General features: G+C 35.5%; 1 protein-coding gene across 5 annotated transcripts in view; it reads right to left on the reverse strand.

Moving 5' to 3' along the window:
- Positions 1-19,752, reverse strand: part of LOC110034121 (exocyst complex component SEC3A-like) — an 86,187-nt gene that overhangs the window by 59,580 nt on the left and 6,855 nt on the right. For all 5 annotated transcript variants that reach the window (XM_020738402.1, XM_020738404.1, XM_020738403.1 and 2 more), the window contains 2 exons: positions 5,277-5,422; positions 2,843-2,960 (listed from right to left, as the gene is read on the reverse strand). In XM_020738402.1, coding sequence (XP_020594061.1) covers positions 2,843-2,960; positions 5,277-5,422 — 264 coding nt within the window. The remainder of the gene's footprint in view (positions 1-2,842; positions 2,961-5,276; positions 5,423-19,752) is intronic.

Genomic DNA, 19,752 nt, shown 5'->3' on the forward strand with positions numbered 1-19,752 from the left:
GTCACAAGTGGTTAACTCGAGCCCTCGGCAAATAACGGTGCAGGCAATGTGAATTACGGCGATCGGACACGTCGACTCTCTGAATTGCGAAGCTGGTGCGCGCAGGAGTGCGAATTGTGCAGAAGGTCACCCTAAGGCTCGGGAAGGTCCTATAGGAATCCATTTTGGGTTTCCTCATGTCGGTTTCATCCTTCTAAGTGTTAGAAGTCGATACCACACACGCGAAACTCCAAAAGAGGACGGAAATAGGTTGAACTAAAACGATGCGGGCACCACTTCCAAGGTTCTAAGATAGTCGCAGGAAGACCCCTAAGGCTAGATCCTAACTCCTACGAGGAATACTAGACCTCACGAAAATTGAGGTCAACAACCACCTTCTTCATTTTCTCTTAAAAAGTGATTTTTTCATGTCCTCTCTGTCTTCCTCTTTAAATTCTCCCGCCACAAAAAGACATCTTCTTCAGCTTGATGGTGTCGAGCTTCACTATTCTGTCATCGACCACCTCCTTGTATTCAAAGATCCACTTAATAATTTGCATCCACTCGAGGAAATCATCTGGATCCATTCTCTCCTCACTTTCACACCTAAGTCTTGATATCCTTCAACTGGCATATCATCTTTGTATCTTCCAACTGACATCTCATCTTTGTATCTTCCAACAGACACTTCATCTACCGGCCTCCTCTGATATTGTATCCCGAAGTGCCCTTGTCAATCCTCCTCTCCATTAAAATCATCCCTACGAAAGGGATTCAGATGGTATTTTTGCTCCCTCAATGGATTTCATTATCAAGGTCGACAGTGATCCCGCTCTAAGTCCTTTCCTCAATGACATCAAGCCGTTGTAGCACTTAACGGAGTAGCCATTGTATGTCATTAATGGTAAATTCTTGATCAAATTCCGGCAAGTTCCTCCTCGATTGTGGTGTGGTTAGGGCTTCGGTGTGGATAGGGGGAGGGAGGTGTGTATGGTGAAAAGAAATTTTTTGAGTGGAGATAGGATTAGGTAGTTATGGGATGCTAGGAAGCCGATAGATATTTACTTTTCTTATTGTTGTGTGGGTTAACTTCGGTATCATTTGGTATCAAAGCTAGTCTAACGCTAATTCTTATTGTTGTGTGGGTTAACTTCGGTATCATTTGGTATCAAAGCTAGTCTAACGCTAATTCTTATTGTTGTGTGGGTTAACTTCGGTATCATTTGGTATCAAAGCTAGCCTAACGCTAACTGAAATTCAAAGAGAAAGTCACAAAAAAATCATCTGATATAGGAAATAACAGCAAATACAGCACGCTAACTCCAGGTTGGATCAAACTGACGTGAAGGTAGTCGGTGAAGATCGGAAAGGTGGCAGGATGGTGGAGGAGGTGGTTGGCTGGCAGAAAATAATAATGCGACATTTCTTGGGTTTCGGACAATAAGTACACAACTGATATTGACATCATGCGGCTGTCTGGGATGATGGCACTATGGCAGTAAAGGGGGTGAGCTAGAACAGTGGCTAGGTGGCAAAGTAGTTTGTAATGGCTGGAATAGCAGCCAAGGGTGCAAAGGTACATTTTTGGTGGAAGGAATGGCAGTGAAGGGTCAAGGTAAATGGATATGGGCGGCTGGAACAACAGTCAAAGGGTGCGGAAGGCGGCTGGAATGCAAAAACTGCAGAAAATAGTAAAAAGATATTGTTCCAAATAATTGCAGCAGGTAAGGGGTAGTCGAGAGCGATGTGGGGGAATGCAAAACAGGATAGGGGAAGATAATCACCATCTTGGGGGAGAGATACACTCGGAGCACCACTCAATCCCTCGAATACAACCATCAAAAGGAGAAAAAGGACACATGCGACTGTACCAAAAAACTCAAGCAAAAAACTGACACTCTAATACAAAACATATATAGAAAATGACTAAAAAGAAATGAAAAATTATAGGAAAGAAATTATAAAAAGAAGGAAACGGGACTTTCAATCCGTCTCTTTTGATCGCGCAGGAGTCACAGCTCGCATCTCGCGTCTGAAACGAAAACACTCGCGTGACAATCAATCATAAACTCTGCACATGATCTATTACTGGATCAACCCAACCTTTCTCAGGTACATGCAATGGAATCTAAACGGTGCCAAGCATTGGAAGATATAAGAAGAAATATCAGACACTTTATGAGTACATTTAGTTGATAAATATTTCTGAAATTTATTTATAAGAATCTGAATTGAGTTCCTCCTAAATCTTATTCATGATTTGATGCTTAATTTTTTTCAAAAAAGAAAAAAATCAATTCATTTAGTGACTCGTTTTCTGGTTATACAAGTATGAAGAGCCAAAAATAAAAATCAAAAGAACAATGCTACCTATTATTACCCACCAACCAGTGCATTTAATTGTGTGAACTGCAATATCAGGCTCGAAATAGCCAATCTACTCGAATACAATTAACACTCTTGAGTACATTTCTAACGCACAACAATTATCAATTCATGAAGGACCCAAAGTTTAAATTTTCAATTCCAAAAACTAGTTGATAACTTTCATGCCCTCCAATAACTTGAGATATTTCATTGAGAGAGGGTTTATAAGAAATTTCAATTATAAAATCACGCCAAGGAAATCATCATCATCAACATTATTAGCCTAATCACAATTGTTATGGTAGTTTTATAAATCATTTATTCTCATTCATTCTAGCAATTATTGCATGATATGTTAGTCAATAAATCTTTTTGGCACAGTTTCTAAATAAAAGGAACAGTGGGACTTGAGACCATTTGTATACATCAAGTGAAACTTGACAAATAGGCCAACAAGTGCTAGAATTCGGATTTATCTGGATATAAATTACATTACCTGCTCAATTAGAGATTCACTCTCTAAAAGTGCATAGACGTTTGCTGCTTCTAAAGCTTGAAGTTCACGATTCAACCTTTCAGAAAATGCATCAGCTTCGCCAACACCCATAACATAGCTGCAGATGAATGATAATTGAAGAACCTCTAATCTAAAGATAATCTAAATTAAAGACAACAAAATAAATGAGGCGTAGCAATAAAAAAAGGCACAAAAAAAGCATATGCAAGGTTTGCCTCACCAGAATCATGATAAAGATCAAGACATTCCTTGGTTTGGCATGAGGTTAAGCAATTTACTTCCTTCAAAATTCAAAGCATAAAACTAAAGAGGCATTCAGCGGCGCATAATTGCATATAATTATTACTGCCAAGTTTTTCAATAGAAAAAAAAATCTGCTTTATCAAAAATACAAAGAGAGGGCATCTCAAAATCAACCATCGTGATAGAACCAAATCCTAATCAAATATCAAAGTTTAAATAATTAATTAAAAAAATCCTAATCAAAGATCAAGTACCCAATAAGTAAAGACAATAAAACCGAGCAGATTTAGTTCTTAGCGTTAACATGAAAATGATAAAATAAAATAAAAAAATGCGAGTGCAATAAGACCAACACTAACATAAAAGAAAAGAAGGTATCTATCTTACAATAAAACATCCCAATTACTAAAAAATATTTCATCAAAAAGTATGTTTAATAGAAAATCTACTCAATAAAACATGAAATAAGAAATAAACTAGAAGGAAAGAGGGATTTGAAGTTGTGAGCACCAAAAATTTACACTTCGCTCTCCAAAGAGATTTTAAAATCGTAGGTTAAATTTTGAGAAGCCGGATAAGATTTAAAAAAGACACTATCTAGAGATTTTGCCCGCATTTTGGAAGGAATTTATAATTCCGTTAAAAATCTCGCATAGCCACAAGCCACTATGATTAATCAATTCTCTAATAACGAGAGAGAACATTCGATTGCTAGAAGTAAAGAAGATAATTATGTTACAGTAAAAGATCTCAATTACTAAAAAATATTTCTCAAAAAGTATGTAAATAGGAAATCTACACAATGAAATATCAGATTAAAAAAAAATTAAAAAGAGCGAAATTTGAAGCTCTAAGCTCCAAAAATTTATGCTTTGCTCTCTAAAGAGGGTATAGTTTTAGGTAGAATTTTAAAAAGGCAAATTAGATTTAAATAAGACACTAACCTGAGCTTTGGCCCTCATTTTAAAGGGAATTTATTGATTCCTGCAAAAGCAAATCTATAAACATAGGATAACTAGGAGTGCGCAAAGAGATTGACCGACTCCTCAACTAGGACCCCACTTGGACCGGGTTCAGTCCAGGGCATTAGCAGTCACGATTTTTTATTTCACTTCCCTCTCGCTTGGGAGCTACAATGCCAACTCCCGTGTCAGTATCACGAGGTTGGAAGAGCTTCGACATCATTCATCGAAGCTTTTGTGTCCTCACAGTATGGAGTTAAGTCTGTCGTGTTGAAGGTAACTAAGATATTATAATCCACTGGTAAATCAATCTTGTAAAGGGCATCATTCCAAAACACATCCTTAATAGAATATATATTAATGGATAGTAATAGTCATTATTAATTCCTTTTTATTGTGAGTTATTAGCTTTGATTATTTATTATTTCTTTCCTTTTTCTATTGTATCATGTTTTTATTTTTTTCCTTACTAGTAGATTTTGTAATGGGTATATATACCACTCTTTATATCAATAAGAATTATATTGGTTCTATTCTAACTTGTTATCAGAGAAATGGTCCTAAAATTTTAATTAGAATATTTTTAAATTAAATATCGTCATAATTAAAAATTTTAAAATATGGAACTATTTTGTGATTTATGTCAAATATTGGCTAAGACCAAAAATCGGTCATATATCATTTTATTGATTGTCTGATTAGATTGATCTTGATATTATCAATTTCAAAAACTTAGCATTCATTTTTTGAGTTATGAATATTGTTAAGTCAATATTATAGAATTAAATGGAGGATAATTATTTTTTATTCAGTGATAGGCACTAGTCATAATTTAAGATATGTTTTCATAATGATTATAATAAAAGATATATATTTTTAGTTTATAATTACACTTAGTTATTTTTTTATTTATCATATTGAAGTTCTAATTCCACTACTGCTCAACACCCACCTCAGACATCAAATTACCATCACACATGGCCCACGCACACTAGTTTACAAGTTTTCAAAGACCTGGTTTTAAAATGATGAGCAACATAAGAAAAATGTGATCTCAATACCATATTCTTTTGATATCCTCTTATCCCGTGAACAACCATCTTGTGAAAAAGATATTAGATCGATCTTATTTTATAAAAAATACTATAAATAATCAAGTGTAATAACAAAATTAACTTTCTAGAGGCGGAGTGTGGGATGGGACATACGTGCCAAGTAGAGCTTCCAAATCCTCCTCCTCAACCTGAGAAACAAGATCTTTCTCAACAGTGACTTGTATGTTATTTTGTATCATAATTGATGTAGCCACTCCATCTTCAATAACAGTCTGATTAGTAGTAATGGGTGAATTTTCCTATTCAAATTCATTATCCTCATGGTTAGTTTGTAGTTTTTAGCAAGACATACTGATATCAAAAAGCTCTATGTATTAAGACAATGCTCATGAATAAGTGAACATGTTAATTAGAAATACTAATAATATTACATCTGCCAATATAATTAAAGCAATTCCCACTAATAATATTCATTTTACACATATAAAATCAAATAATTATGATATCTATAATGTCTTAAAAAAGTGAAAATGATGGTTATGAGATGTAGCCTCTGCTGCCCGTCCAATCTAAGTTCCACAGCACCCAATTCATAGCAGCACGCAGGCCAACTTGCATCTAATTAAATTCTGCAATGGATTAAAGGTAGGATAAAGAGGGAGACAAAGAAGATGAATAACAATAGAAAGAGAAGCTAGAATGATAAACAACCGTGAGAGGGAACAAAGGGATATTAGATGTGGCGGGCTGGGAATTTAGTCAATTCTTAGTCAACAGTGTTTGTGAATCACTCTAACAAACGAACTATAAATCTTCTTTCCTTCTTCCCATTGCACTTCCCCTTACACATGATACCAGAGCCCAAATCACAATAAGGAAGCAAATATTATTACTAAAAAAGTCATTAAGCTGTTACAATCAACACAAGGAAATAGAAAACCAATAGACAATACTCAACTAGTTTAGTATCCTAGAGGGAAGGTGGTCTGTTGGCTGTTTGGAAGGCTGGATGGTGGGATGGTGGGATGGTAGCAAGGGGACAACGGTAGCAGCAAAGAAAAAGTAAGAAACTTTCGAAACAGCGAGAAGATGGGTTGTTATGGGTGGCGGCAGCAAGGATGAGGGGAGGCGGTGCAAGGATTGGTTTTTGGCGGCAAAAATAGAAATAAAACTGTCGGGAACGGCTGTTTGGGGAGGCGGCTACAACGGGGAATGCATGAGACGGCAGGATACAAAAAAGACGGTTGCTCCGGGGTGCGGCAGCGTGGAGGATGGCTGCACAACGAGAAATTGCGGGAAGAATAGCAAATGGTTGTCGTCGGGTCGGTCTGTAGCAGGGAGGAATGCGTGGTAGCAAAGCAGGAGAGATGCGGAGGAGTTGGAAAAAGGATAAATACCACCTTGAGAGCCAGATATAGTTGAAACAACACTCAACACTCACCCTTGTATATAGCCCTAGATAGGAATGTAACCCTAAAACATGAAAAGCAATATATAAGCATAGGGCAAATGGGAGTGGACGCCACTCTAGATAGAAGGGAAGTCTCTGTTTGGAAGTATCGGTCAGTCGTTCCCATGCTTAGAACGAACGGTCTAGATGCATCAATTGGCAGGCCCCGTGAGGAGACGAGGTCTCGCTTTCGCTTCATAAATGGGAGACACCCCACGTCAACACATTTCCATCTAATACAAGACCATAACCATTACTAGTTATTCTTCCTCTAACATGACATGTGCGGTAAATCTTAAAAACTTTTAAAATATATAATATGGACATTGTTATCTACCCTCCTTAATAATCGTCAAAATTTTAAGCATATATTAATATCACAGTCTATACAAAAGGTTTGACAGCAACAACAATAATAACAAGCCATCACCCTGTCTGCTGCATGAATCTTTTTTCTCCATTATTGACTACTAAGTGTTATATTTTCATTTAATTCTAATAAATTAAGATCATTTTTTTATATATACCATTTGAAAGGGCAACGCTCCTGCTGATTGGTTGGCAAAAAGGGGCTCTGATACGGTTTCTGTAGGCATTCATCCCCTACCCTTTTAAGAAAATAGTTGCAGGGTGATAAACTGGCATTACTTTATATTAGGATTTAATTGGCTTGCTGTCATGTTTTAGATACTCATCTACCTCCCTGATATTCTTTATTGCTCACCTGCCTCTTATTATGCTTCTATGTTTTTGTTGTATGTTTACACATATATTTGATTGCTGATTCCCCTTCTCTGGATGAGCTGCGGCTGGGTTTGTTTATACTGCGCTTATTTCTGCTACACCGCTCGTTTGGATGTTTTCTGTTACTGTTTTTTTCTGGATAAGAGAATTTCTCTATTTTTGTGGCTGTTTCACATATTTTCTCTGGATGTTATGAGCTGTGGCTAGGTTTGTTTACTCCTACACTGCTCGGTTGGAGGTTTTTCTGTTACCTTTTTCTGTACAGGAGGATTTTTCTGCTTCTTTTGTGGCTGTTTCATAGAGCTCAGCTTTTTCATTCTGGTTTTGGTTTCACTTCAGATGCTACAGAAATATATGGTTCATAGCTACATTTCAATTTTTATGGGTATATTTTTTGTTTATTTTTGGGTATACTTGTATATATCTTTTGGAGTTTTACTTGGGTGGAGCTGTATTGTAGGAGGTGGAACCCCTTTGAGAGAGTTTAATTTGTATTTTTGTTTCTTTTAGTCAAGGGGATCCACCTCCCCCTCCCCCCACAAAAAAATATATATATATATTATTAAAGTCCAAGGGGAAATATATTAATACGGAAAAGATACATAAATGTTCCATGAGAGGGCCTAAAAGAAGCCTAACTCATACAAAACAACACACACAAAATTCAAATAAAGCAAAGATACGTAAAGGAAAAAAATCAAAAGCCACAAAAGGTCACAAAAGTGCTAGGGACATCTCACTTTAGTCCTTTTGTCTCTAGTTCGCGGAAATGAGTCAGTTAACAAATTAGTAAGGTGACTACCATTGCCCGTAGTAACCAAAGTATCATCCATCAAATTCCTGAGCTTAAGTATATTTTCATTTTTCTTCTTCCTCCTGGATGTGTAGACCTGTGTCATTCCTCATCCACCTCATCCAATGATTGACTCATTTGATCAGTAGATTCCAAAGGTGGTCGGATAGTTTTAGGTCGTTGCACATCATGATCCTCATGATCATGAGTAATACTAACATCTTTCTGGACCTGATGAGACAGTAGTGAAACAATAGAAATATTTCCACCTGTATTATCGGTAATAGGTTCTAAGGCAGGCGGGGTCTGAAAAATCTCTCTTTCCCCCACGATAGAAGGTTCCAAAGAAGGGGGAGCTACAAGTGGGGACTGAATGGTTGACATATTGTCTGCGAAGAAAGTGACGTCTTCCAGGGTATCCTTCTGATGATCAATAGTGTCAAAGACTTGGAGCTGATCCGGAGGAAATGGAATCACAGTCTCTAGGGAGCAGTTTGTTTTTTTGGTCTGAGGTGGGGGTGTAGATGATGACAATGAGAACTGGAGTGTCCGAACATACGACAGTTCGAACAATACGGTGGAAAAAGCTCAATCTCTACCTTCTATCAATATTCTTGGTGTTGTGTGCCCAACCAAATTTCCTCAGAAATGAATGTAGTGATGTCTTTTTCAACAAGTACTCTGACTTCAGATAAACGGGAAAGATTAAAAGTAGGAATGTCCGTCTTGAGTGGCTTTCCATAAACTAAGGCAATAGAGTACAATACTTTTGAGAAAAATAATGAAATTTCAGACCAGGGAGGCGAATCCAAACAGAAATGTTTGGTGGTTCCGTCTATGGGTCAAAATTAGCAGACCATTTCAGAATTTTCATTGCTCGTTATCAATCTATATTATCCTTCTAGCAAATAAGCGCAAGTAATTATCTTCATTACTAATTTGAATAAGAATGTGTCTCCTATCTAGTAGTCCAATTTTTCACTCTCCAACAAGGTGCATAAATTCAATTTTTTTGTGAATGAGCTCCATTTTTGAGCTCCATTTTCGAGCTCCATTTTCGGATGACCATATAGAAATTTCTCAACCAAATTCAAACGACAGGAGGAAGCAAGTTAAATACCTTCAGCTTCTGTAAAAAATATAGTAGGCTTCCCATTCTTCCTAACAGGTTTCTTGATGTCCTCCGCCCACTCAAACGAAGGAGGGAAAGATGGACATTTAAATAAGTCTAAGGCGTGGACATCCGCAAGGGCAGCTTCATATGATCTGTCTGAAGCCATCGAAAGCTTTGAAAGAAAGAAGAGAGGACACTGTGAGCACAGAGAAGCCGCAGAGGAGCGCACTCGCAAGAGGGAGCAGCAAAGGGAAGACGTGAGACGTGAGACGAGTCGCAGATCCATAGAGGAACCTCAGAGGAGCCGCAGAGACGCGAGACGCGTCGCAGAGGAGCTGCAGAGTGCGAGACGCGTCTCAAACCCGGAGAAGAAGCGGGGAAGACAAACAAAATCGAGTGCGAGAGCGAAGTCGTAACGTCTCAGAGTCGGAGAAGGAATCAAGCGCAAAGACGAGCGAAGCAGTAACTGTTGCTAGGGTTAGCCATCAGGCGAAACCCTAGCAGAGTCGAGCGGGAAGGAACACGACGCATATATATATATATATATATATATAATTGATGAGTAGTATTTCAAGCCAAAATGAGCCGAACAAAAGCTGTTCGCGAATAACGAGCTGTTTTGAAAGCCCTACCCCCAACTCAGACCAAAAAGGCAAGCTGCTCTGCTAGAGGCTGTGATTTCATCTCCTCCTGATCAGCTCCAAGTTTTTGACATTATTGATCATTAGAAGGATACCTCGAACGACAGCACCATCCCCGCAGGTAATATGACAACCATTCAGTCCCCAATTGTAGCTCCCCAGTCTTTGGAACCTCCTATCGTGAAGGAGAGGGAGTTTCTTCAGACCCCGTCTGCCTCAGAACCTATCACTGATACAGGTAGAAATACTTCTACTGCTTCACTACCGCCTCATCAGGTCCATAAAGATGTTAATATTACTCAAGCTCATAGGAATCACGACGTGCAACGACCTACACATGTCCGACCACCTTTGGAATCTTTGGAATCTACTGATCAAGATGAATCAATCATCGGATGAGGAATGACAGGTCTACACATCCAGGAGGAAGAAAAAGAATGAAGATCTACTTGAGCTCAGGAATCTGATGGATGATACTTTGGTTACTATGGGCAATGGTACTCACCTTACCAATTTGCTATTCGGTTAACTTCCAAGAACTAGAGGCAAGAGGGCTAAAGTGGGACGTCCCTAGTATTTTTGTGTCCTTTTGTGGCTTTTTGGTTTTTTATCTTTATGCATCTTTACTTTATATGAGTTTTGTGTGTGTTGTATTGTATGAGTTAGGCTTTCTTTTAGGCCCTCTCATACAACATTTTTATATCTTTTCTGTATTAATATATTTGTCCATAGTAATAAATAACTATAAGGGGGAAGACCACTCCCCTTGGGCGGCAACCCTAAACAGGGCAACTAGCCAGCCAGCCCCTCACCTCCTTGGTTGAACCAGTTGAACCATACCCAACCAGGCATCCATTATGACATCGTTACTAAATGACATGAACGTGTGGGCACAATTGGTTATAACTAGGGTTGTCAAATTTGCTCGCCCCTCGTGAACAACTCGTGTTCAGCTCATTAAACATTTGTTAGTTCGTGTTCGGCTTTTTAAACATTTGTTCATTCGTGTTCGGCTTAAATTGGCTCGAATATATGTGCGTATGTGTGTCTATGTGTGTGTGTATATATATTCATAAAATTAAATGTTAATTATAATTAATTAAGATCTTTTAAATAAAAAATTTATCGTTTTTTAAAAAATTAAATCCTATTTTTAAAAAATTAAATCTTACAATATATAATAAATTATTAATATTAATATATTAATAATAGTTATATAAATGTTATATATTTATATAAGTTATACTATTAATATAATATATTATATATTAAAAATAAACACTAATCCCTAACAACCCACCACGCCTTACCTTTCCCTCTCATCTCAAAATTGTGAAACAAGTTCGACCGCCTCTCCATCTTTTCCTTCACCTCTCAAATTTGCACTTTCACCTCTCAAAATCGCTAGGTCTGAGGTTAGACCACAAGAACTTAGGGCTTGTGTTCGTTCTTTACCTCTCTTTACTTCTCTTTGTCTTCGACATTGTCTTTGCCCTCGATGTTGGCTCGACTACTCGATATTCTTGTTTGGTTGCTTGATATGCTTGCTTGATTGCTTGCAAGGCTACCAAGATATTATCTTTGAGTATCTTTTCTCTAATATTTCATATTTATCTTCGGGTTCGCCTCTTAGCTTAAATTTCTTAAATTTCTTATAGATTTATTTTGATTTTTTGAGTAAAATATAGTTTTTGGAGCTTTTGGGAGTGAAATCTTGTCTATTGCCTCTACATTTGATTTTTTTTTTAGCTTTGAGATCGGATATAAGATTTTTGTTGTGATTTTGTGAATTGTGATCTAATATAAAGTTTAGGTGTTGGATATGTAAATAAATAGAAATTGATGGTTTGTGTGTAAATGACCCTTTATTGATTTGGTAAGTCTATGTTGTTAGTAGCTTTGTTTTTACGCAAATAATTGTATATATTTTTAAATACAGATTAAAATTAATTGTGATTTGAAGTTTGAACACAATGTCTACTTGTTTTGTTGAAACTTGTATACTTCAGATGCACGATTTCATTTACTCTCCTCTGTGATTTAGTTATCATCCATGATTCTTTTTACTGTTCATTTAAATATAATTTGTGAACTCATTTGGAATGAAATATAATTTGTGAACTCATTTGGAATGAATATCTGTGATTTACATAAATTCATTACTTTTTTTATTTTGTATTCTCTTCTTGTTGATGACCAAAATTCTATGTTATTTTTTAGCATTTGCTGGTTGAAGTTTTTGGGTGAAAAGGTTGAAAGTGATGAAATGAATTTTACTTTGAGAATTTACATACATACACCTAATTTTGATGTAATTAAATATTATGGTGCAAGTTGATTTGAAATATATTCATGAAATCATTCATAATACTAGAAAGTCTGTTAAATATTTCAAGAAGTCATCGGAAATGTTGCGTAAATTTGTAAATATATCTAAGCAATTAAGTATATCAATATCAAAGGGTTTATGCATTGATGTATCTACAAAATGAAACTCAACATACTTAATGCTTGAATGTGTTATTATTTTTCAGAAGGTATTCAATCACTATGCAGATTGAGATAACAATTTTAATAGGTTGTCATCAGATTTAGATTGGGGGGAGTATGAGAAAATCAGAAAAATTCTTGTTATTTTTAATCGTGTGACAAAAAAGATTTTTTATTCTTCCTACCCGATCTGAAATATTTTGTTACTTATTGTTATGCATATCAAGAAAATGTTGTTCGATGAGTCAACTTCATCTGATGAGTGTAGCAGGAGCATGGCAACGGTCATAAGAACTAAATTTGATAAATATTACGGTGAGTGCAATCTTCTAATGTCTTTTGCAGTTGTTTTGGACCATCTATTGAAAATAAAGTTTATTCATTTTAGTTTTGTCAAGATAAACATACTTGTTGAATTAGACTAAAAAAAACAACAAGTTGAAGATGCTATGGGGGAACTCTATAACAATTATGCAAGTGATATTGTTAGCTTCATATCTACAAGTGAAAATCTATCTTCACAATTGTCAAGTGATCTATTTAATCCACAAAGTTTTGATTGTATGATTGTATTTACTGATTTTGTTGTTTCATCTGGTTCAAATAAACCTTCAAAATCAAATTTACAATTCTATCTTGAGGATGACCTATTTCTGGCTAATAATGAACTATTTGAAAAATAACAACAGTTGTTTTGGAATCTGCATTTAGTACTGGCGGGAGAGTCCTTAATTATTATAAAAGTTCGCTCTTTACAAAGATAGTGAATGCACTAATATGCTCATCTATTTGGATTAAATCTTCCACGAGTAGTTTGAAAACTCCCTTAATAATTTCTCCTAAGAATGAGTTTTTAGAATATCTTTACTTATTTATCTTATTACTAATATTTACATATATTTCATACCACCGAGAATTATTGGAAGAGAAACATCTTAAAGTGAATTTGTCTGACTAAATAAAGAGAAGGTTAAAGATTAAAGAAGCGATGTCATTTCAATTTTTCATTACATGCACTTTATTTTAATATTGGACAACTATAATTCAATGGTTAGTTTGTTCAGTCATTTGTGTCGTACTTAGATATTACTTGTCTTCTTTATACAAGTGTTGATTCCTTAATTGGGCTGACCATGAATGTTTGCTTAAAAACAATTTAAGAAATATGATTATAGCTTACAATGTTCCTGGATATTTTTCTCTCATTTTGTGTTTAATTCATTTGACAGGTGGTAGATTATTGCAATGGCCAATTTGATGTCAGTTGATGATTATGTTGATGAATTGGATAGCTACATGTATCAAACTGTAAGGTTCTTCTCCTGTTTTCTTCAATTTTTTTAATATTTTGGAATATTTACATGCATACATATCAATCAATTCTTATGTATTTATATGTCTTGCACATATGCATAAAAAAGGTATTTCACCTTTTAAAAGTCAAAATTGTGATATTTTTTATGTGATATGAAGAATTTTGAGGTATAAATGTAAAAAAGCAAAGCATACTTGTTAGAGATGTGAATTCATGGGAGTCAGGTGATATGTATCTTAGTGTCGCTAATATTTTTTAACTCAACTATGTTACCTGATCCACCTCAATCTTTGTTTTTAGTGTATGTTTTATAAAATTTTTTATATACATTTTTTATGATATTATATTTTAAAGGAATGTATTTTGCATGTTTTTTGTTTCAGGTGCATGGAATGGATACTTAAAAAAATGAAGAAAAAATGAAACAAAAATGATAATTTTTGTGTGGCACTATAGCGCCACCCTTTGGCACCATAGCGCCACCGACAATCCAAAAGGGCGCTATAGCGCCAGTAACCACCTTTCTAGAAGGTACATCGAATTTGGCCGAATTTAAGAGGAGCGTTTGAAGCAACTCTTGGTTATTTTCTGTTTTCTATTGAATTAGAAGGATTTGGCCGAATTTAGAGACCTTTTTGGAGCCTCAAAACTTCAAATGGGCGGCAATATTGAGTTAGGTTTTTCATATTTTGTGTTCAAATGTGAGTGTGAGTGTGTTTTAGTGTGAAGAAGTTTGAAAATTGCTTAGAGGAAACTTCAAAAGTTTACTTGGGGAGAAAACATAAGATACTTTGTATTTGTGATTGAGAATTTGTTGTAAAACTTGGATTTCAATGCAATTTTTTTGTTTTTGTTTAATCTCCATGAATTCTGAGTGGTTCCATTTCTTTCTTCTTTCATATGGGACTTAATCTTATGAGATAATAATGATTTAAAGATTTTTTTTTCTTTTAAAAATTATGATGGTATTTTCACCGAATCATTTACTTTACAAATTGGTCACTTAAGATGTTAAAATATGTTAAGAAATATAATGACCTGGGAGGGCTATGATTTCACCCAACTAGTGGATACCACACTTCATTCTATGAAAAATATTCTAGGTAGATCCATTGCGATCACCTAAGGGGAAGTGCAAATAAATAGGGAGATAAGTTTTGATGGGCGTAGAATTGGTTAAATCTAGAGTGACGGGCTAGATTCTTATCAGTTTGGCTTAAGGTTTAGTACCCTTACGTTGGGATTCGGTCATTACGATGACATGGGCTAGGGGCATCTAGAGGTGAGAGGCTAGATAGCACTGATATGGAGTTGAGATGTTAAGGAATCTACCTTAAGTTAGCTAATGTTCTTTGCAAACACCGGGAGGGGGTAAGGAATAAGGTATGCTTCTATTTGTCACAATACCTCAATTTTATCTTAAATCATTTGAATCCTACATAGATTAAAATCTCTTTGCAAGAGAAAAGATTCTTTTCCATAATATCAAAACTTGTTATATTTTGTTAAGCTGTTGCATTTAGTTATTACTTTCTTTCTAAGCTCTTTTAGTAGTGATTTTTAGTGAGCATATCATTTTAAATCTTTTATCTTTTTAAATCGCAATTTAAGTAGAATTATTGTAAGTTAATTTTATGAGTTATAGTATTCCTTGTGGGATCGATAATAGGGTTTTTAAAGAAAATCTTGTATTACTTGAAACAATACGTATACTTGCGTAATACCCCTAATGTAAAAATTTATTATATAATTTATAAATCATTGCAAGTGTTCACACTAACCGCTAGATATAAATTGAGAAATATTTTCTGGCATAATTAAGGAGATTAAAAATACGCGTAAGTGTGAGTTAGGTCATTACATTTTATATTGGAGCAGAATTCACAGCTAATTCATGCACCTATATTATCTTTTCCTGGGACATTTTGGAAAATTCTAAAGCATGTGAAATTGGGAAAGCACCGAGTTATTTGGCCTACAAGGGGGTCGAATCTAACAATAAACATAATATACTTGTTGATTGTTTTTAGGGACTCAATTTTTTTAGGATTATGGTGGTATTATTTTTATTCTTTTTCAATTATAATGTTGCATTATCTGATTTTGCTTGGTTATTCATAGCTTTTCTCAATTATTATCCATTTTTTTTCATTCTTTTTCAATTATTAGCTTTATTATCCATTTATTACGGCTTCTCTCAAATTATAGTTTCTCTTAAAAATGACATTTTGTAACTTTGCAGCAATGTCTTGCTGAAAATAGAAGAATCCTTACCGCTTGGTTATTCATGTTGTCATCTTATTTGAATTTTCTAGTAGCTTTTCAATTTTGTTAGGATAAAATCTCTAATTATTTCTTCTTTATATTTTATGAAACAAGTAATTTGTTTAGTACCTTCTTTAGGACTTGTGCAATGTTTTGGTTAGCTTCGAGAATCTTATTATTTGGTTAAAATGTTATTAGAGACCATGATGATTGTAATTTAACAAATTTCATTATTGGTATGGCATACGTGTTTGTAATCATTTTGAAGATACGAATAAATAAAATTATCTAAGATTATTATTCTTAAGCTTTTACACTTTGGAAGGCAACACCTATGCAAAACATAATAGAGGTTTACAATAGTTAGTCTGGAATTTAAATTGATGCATTAGATATTAACTCCAATTTCACTATGCTTGGAAGGCACATAAACTGTGCAACCGTATAATTGATTTACATGAATATGATGAGAGTTCATAAATCTGAGTCTCAATTAATAATTACATCTTAACTTTTATTTTCATTTCTATTTTTTCTTAAATATATAAGTAAAAATTACAGTTACAAGATGATCATTAAATCATCATCATTCACTAATCAGTATTTATTGGATCATCAAACATAAAGATCGAGGAATGAGTACAAAGTTAAAGTTTAAATTTAATGTATTTTTTTTAGGTGCATATAAGTTATAAGTGTATCTGTAACAAATGTAAGGGTAATTTTATAAATTTAAACGTGCAATACAATTATTTTTTATGTTTTGATTTTTTTTTAGAGTTTATTTGTACTCTTGTTAAAATTTTAAATTGTAAATTTATAATAAATTTGTTTTTTTTATGTAAAATTTTCAAGAAATATACTTATTCGGCCAAAAAATATTTATATTATTATTGTGTAAAATTTTGTATCAAATTTATTCTTGATTTTTTTTAGTTAATCAATGTTTTATGGTTCGAAATAAAAATAATAATGCAAACACTTTTATTATAACATAATAGTTATTTTCATTTTATTTCAAAAAATAACTATTATAATAATTTTTTTATTCTAACTAGTCAATTTCAAGCCGAACACAAACACAAATAAGTAAATTGAGCTGAACATGCACAGTTCACGAGTCATTTCGAACACAAATCAATTTCAAACAAGCCAAACACGAGACAAGCCTGAGCTCGCTCAGGCTCGACTTATTTACGACACTCGTCATAGAGTCACTAGGGCAAGGTTCGGTGCTGGTGGACTACGTGTTAAGGTTGTAGGAACGAACGATTGCAAGTAGTAGAGAGGTCTAGCAGCAGCAGCACTGGTGGTTGGGGGGAGGGGGGGCGGGGCGCAGCAGGAGAGCAAGCAGGGGCATGTGGGTAAGGGGTGACAAAAAGTAAGTTGGGAATGAGTGAGAGGGAAGAAAATGGGGGGGTATGGTGCAGGATATAGCCTGAGCGCCACCTTTACTTGAATATAGCTCTACCGACAAAAATCTGAACCAAGAATTGAGCTCTAATCAAAGAAAATTATATACTCCATATATATATCACAATATCGGTTGCGCTATAGAGCTCTGCTAGGTTTCCAATGGTGATTTTCATCGTATTTGATTTCGTCGCTTGAATGAGAGGGCTCGCACCTCACCTCTATTTTGTCGACTCTCACTCCTCATCCTCTGCTTCGTCTCGACGTTACTGCGTCTCTTCGACGTCGATGACTCGCGTCTGTGTCTGTTGCGTCTCACTCGATTCCGACACATATAGCTTCGCATGTCTGCGTCGATCTGTTTCGACGCTAACATTAGCCTCTCCCTGCCCGACAGCTTCAGTTCACATCTGAGTGCCACTCTTTTTCGGGACTTCGCAGCAGTAGACGCCGACAGCTGTTATATCTGGATCTTCCAGCAGGTGGATCTCCCTGGTGCTCCCTTTTTCTTTGGCTGAACCTAACAAACCCTCCTTTGCCCACGTGATGGGTAATCCTCAGGAGGAGTCGGCGGTTTTCTTCCTCTTAAGCAATAAAGTTTGTCGTGATGATACAAGTGATTGCCCTTTTGTTAAGAAGGGAAGAAGGAAAGGTGGGAAATTAGCACTCTTTTTCTCTGACTTAAAATTTTCAACCTTGACTGAGAAATTCAAGTTTGCTTTTATTGTAAAATTTCAGTGGGAGACCCACCTATGGAAGGTATCAGAAAGAGTGTTGATGAATTCAAACTAGTATGCAAGTGAAAAGTGAGACTCATGGTTGAATATTACACGAGGATTTTCTCCAAGAAATATCTTAGTATTGCAGTTAATTCAATGACGTTACTCAAGTGATCTCCTGATTTCGACCCAAATCATGAAACTCTCATTGTACCGGTATAGTTTAGTCTAGTACCGGTATACTCATTGTACCGGTATAGTTTAGTCTACCTGGTCTCAAGCTACACTTTTTTCATCATCAGGTTCTCTTGAGGTCATTCTTGGGGACTCTATAAATCTAGATTTACTCACTTTCAATCTAACCAGATCTTCTGTGGCCAGAATACTTGTGGAAAGAGATATTACCTCACCTGATATTACTGAAGTCTGGTTGTGCACAACTCATAATGAATATTGATGACAAAACATCATGGAACACAAACCTCCTTATTGTACCCATTGTACGATATTTGGGTATACCCTTGATAAATGTCACAAGCTTCATCCTAATTTGAAATCTAAGGTTCAAGTGAATGAGGATGGGTCTAACCCCACTGCTTTGGAAATACTTGTTCCACCTGGAGAGGAAACTACCACAAGACAGGATTTGGTGTTGATTTAATTGCCCCTGTAGACCCCCCCTTACACTACTATTATTGTTTATGCGATTAATGTGATGCTGGATGGCTCTGTTGGGTAAACTACACCTTCAAATCCTATTGAAAACAATACTGAAGAACTACTACCAACAACGGATAGTGTTCAGACAGATAATCAGGAGAGTCTTGCAGCTCCCCATCTTCAGTAAGTATCTGGTGTAGATGCGACAACTCATACTTCACATATACTAGAACCTATTATGGGTAAAACGGTTGGTAATTCTTCTGCTACAGCTCTACCACCTCATCATACTGATTCTACGGATGAGGAATGGCGGGTTTACACTTCCAGAAAGAAGGAAAAAAAAAGGAGATCTACTTGAGGTCAGGAATCTTATGAATGATACTTTAGTTACTTCAGGTAATGATACGCACCTCACCAACTTGTTAGTTGGATTCCTTCCGAGAACTAAAGGCAGATGCAAGACTAAATTGGGTTAACCCTCACTTTTTCCACGCCATGGTGGTTTTGGGTTTTTTTTTTTATTTTTACATGTACCCTCTCTTTTTTTGAGTTTTTTGAGTTTGTTGTACCGTGTGGGTTGAGTACCTATTTTTGAATTTTGAAGGAAAATTAATATGAAATTCTACTCTATCTCTAACATATATATATATATATATATATATATATATATATATATTGATCGAGAGAGAGAGAGAGTTCTCTTGTAAGCACTCAAATCCTTCCGACTTGCCCCACTTCAGCAAATCAACTGATCTACACATCACAGCATGGGTTCTTTTCATGAAAGGCGGGAGAGGGAGGAAAATGGGGAGGGAATCGTCATCTTTGAGCAAGATATAACCAAAACACCACCTGTCCTCGAATATAACCTTCGTTATCTATGCAAATATAATAGATGGGGTTTGCTCAGCTAGGTTTTTCTCTGGTTGTGACTCCATGGTGATTCAGGTAACCTTCGTTATCTATGCGTCAGATTGAGAATGAATTCATCGCCTCGTTGTGCTCGAAGAAGGAAGGGGGAC

The sequence above is a fragment of the Phalaenopsis equestris genome, unplaced genomic scaffold (assembly GCF_001263595.1).
Source record: "Phalaenopsis equestris unplaced genomic scaffold, ASM126359v1 Scaffold001349, whole genome shotgun sequence".
In the NCBI taxonomy this organism is placed as follows: domain Eukaryota; kingdom Viridiplantae; phylum Streptophyta; class Magnoliopsida; order Asparagales; family Orchidaceae; genus Phalaenopsis; species Phalaenopsis equestris.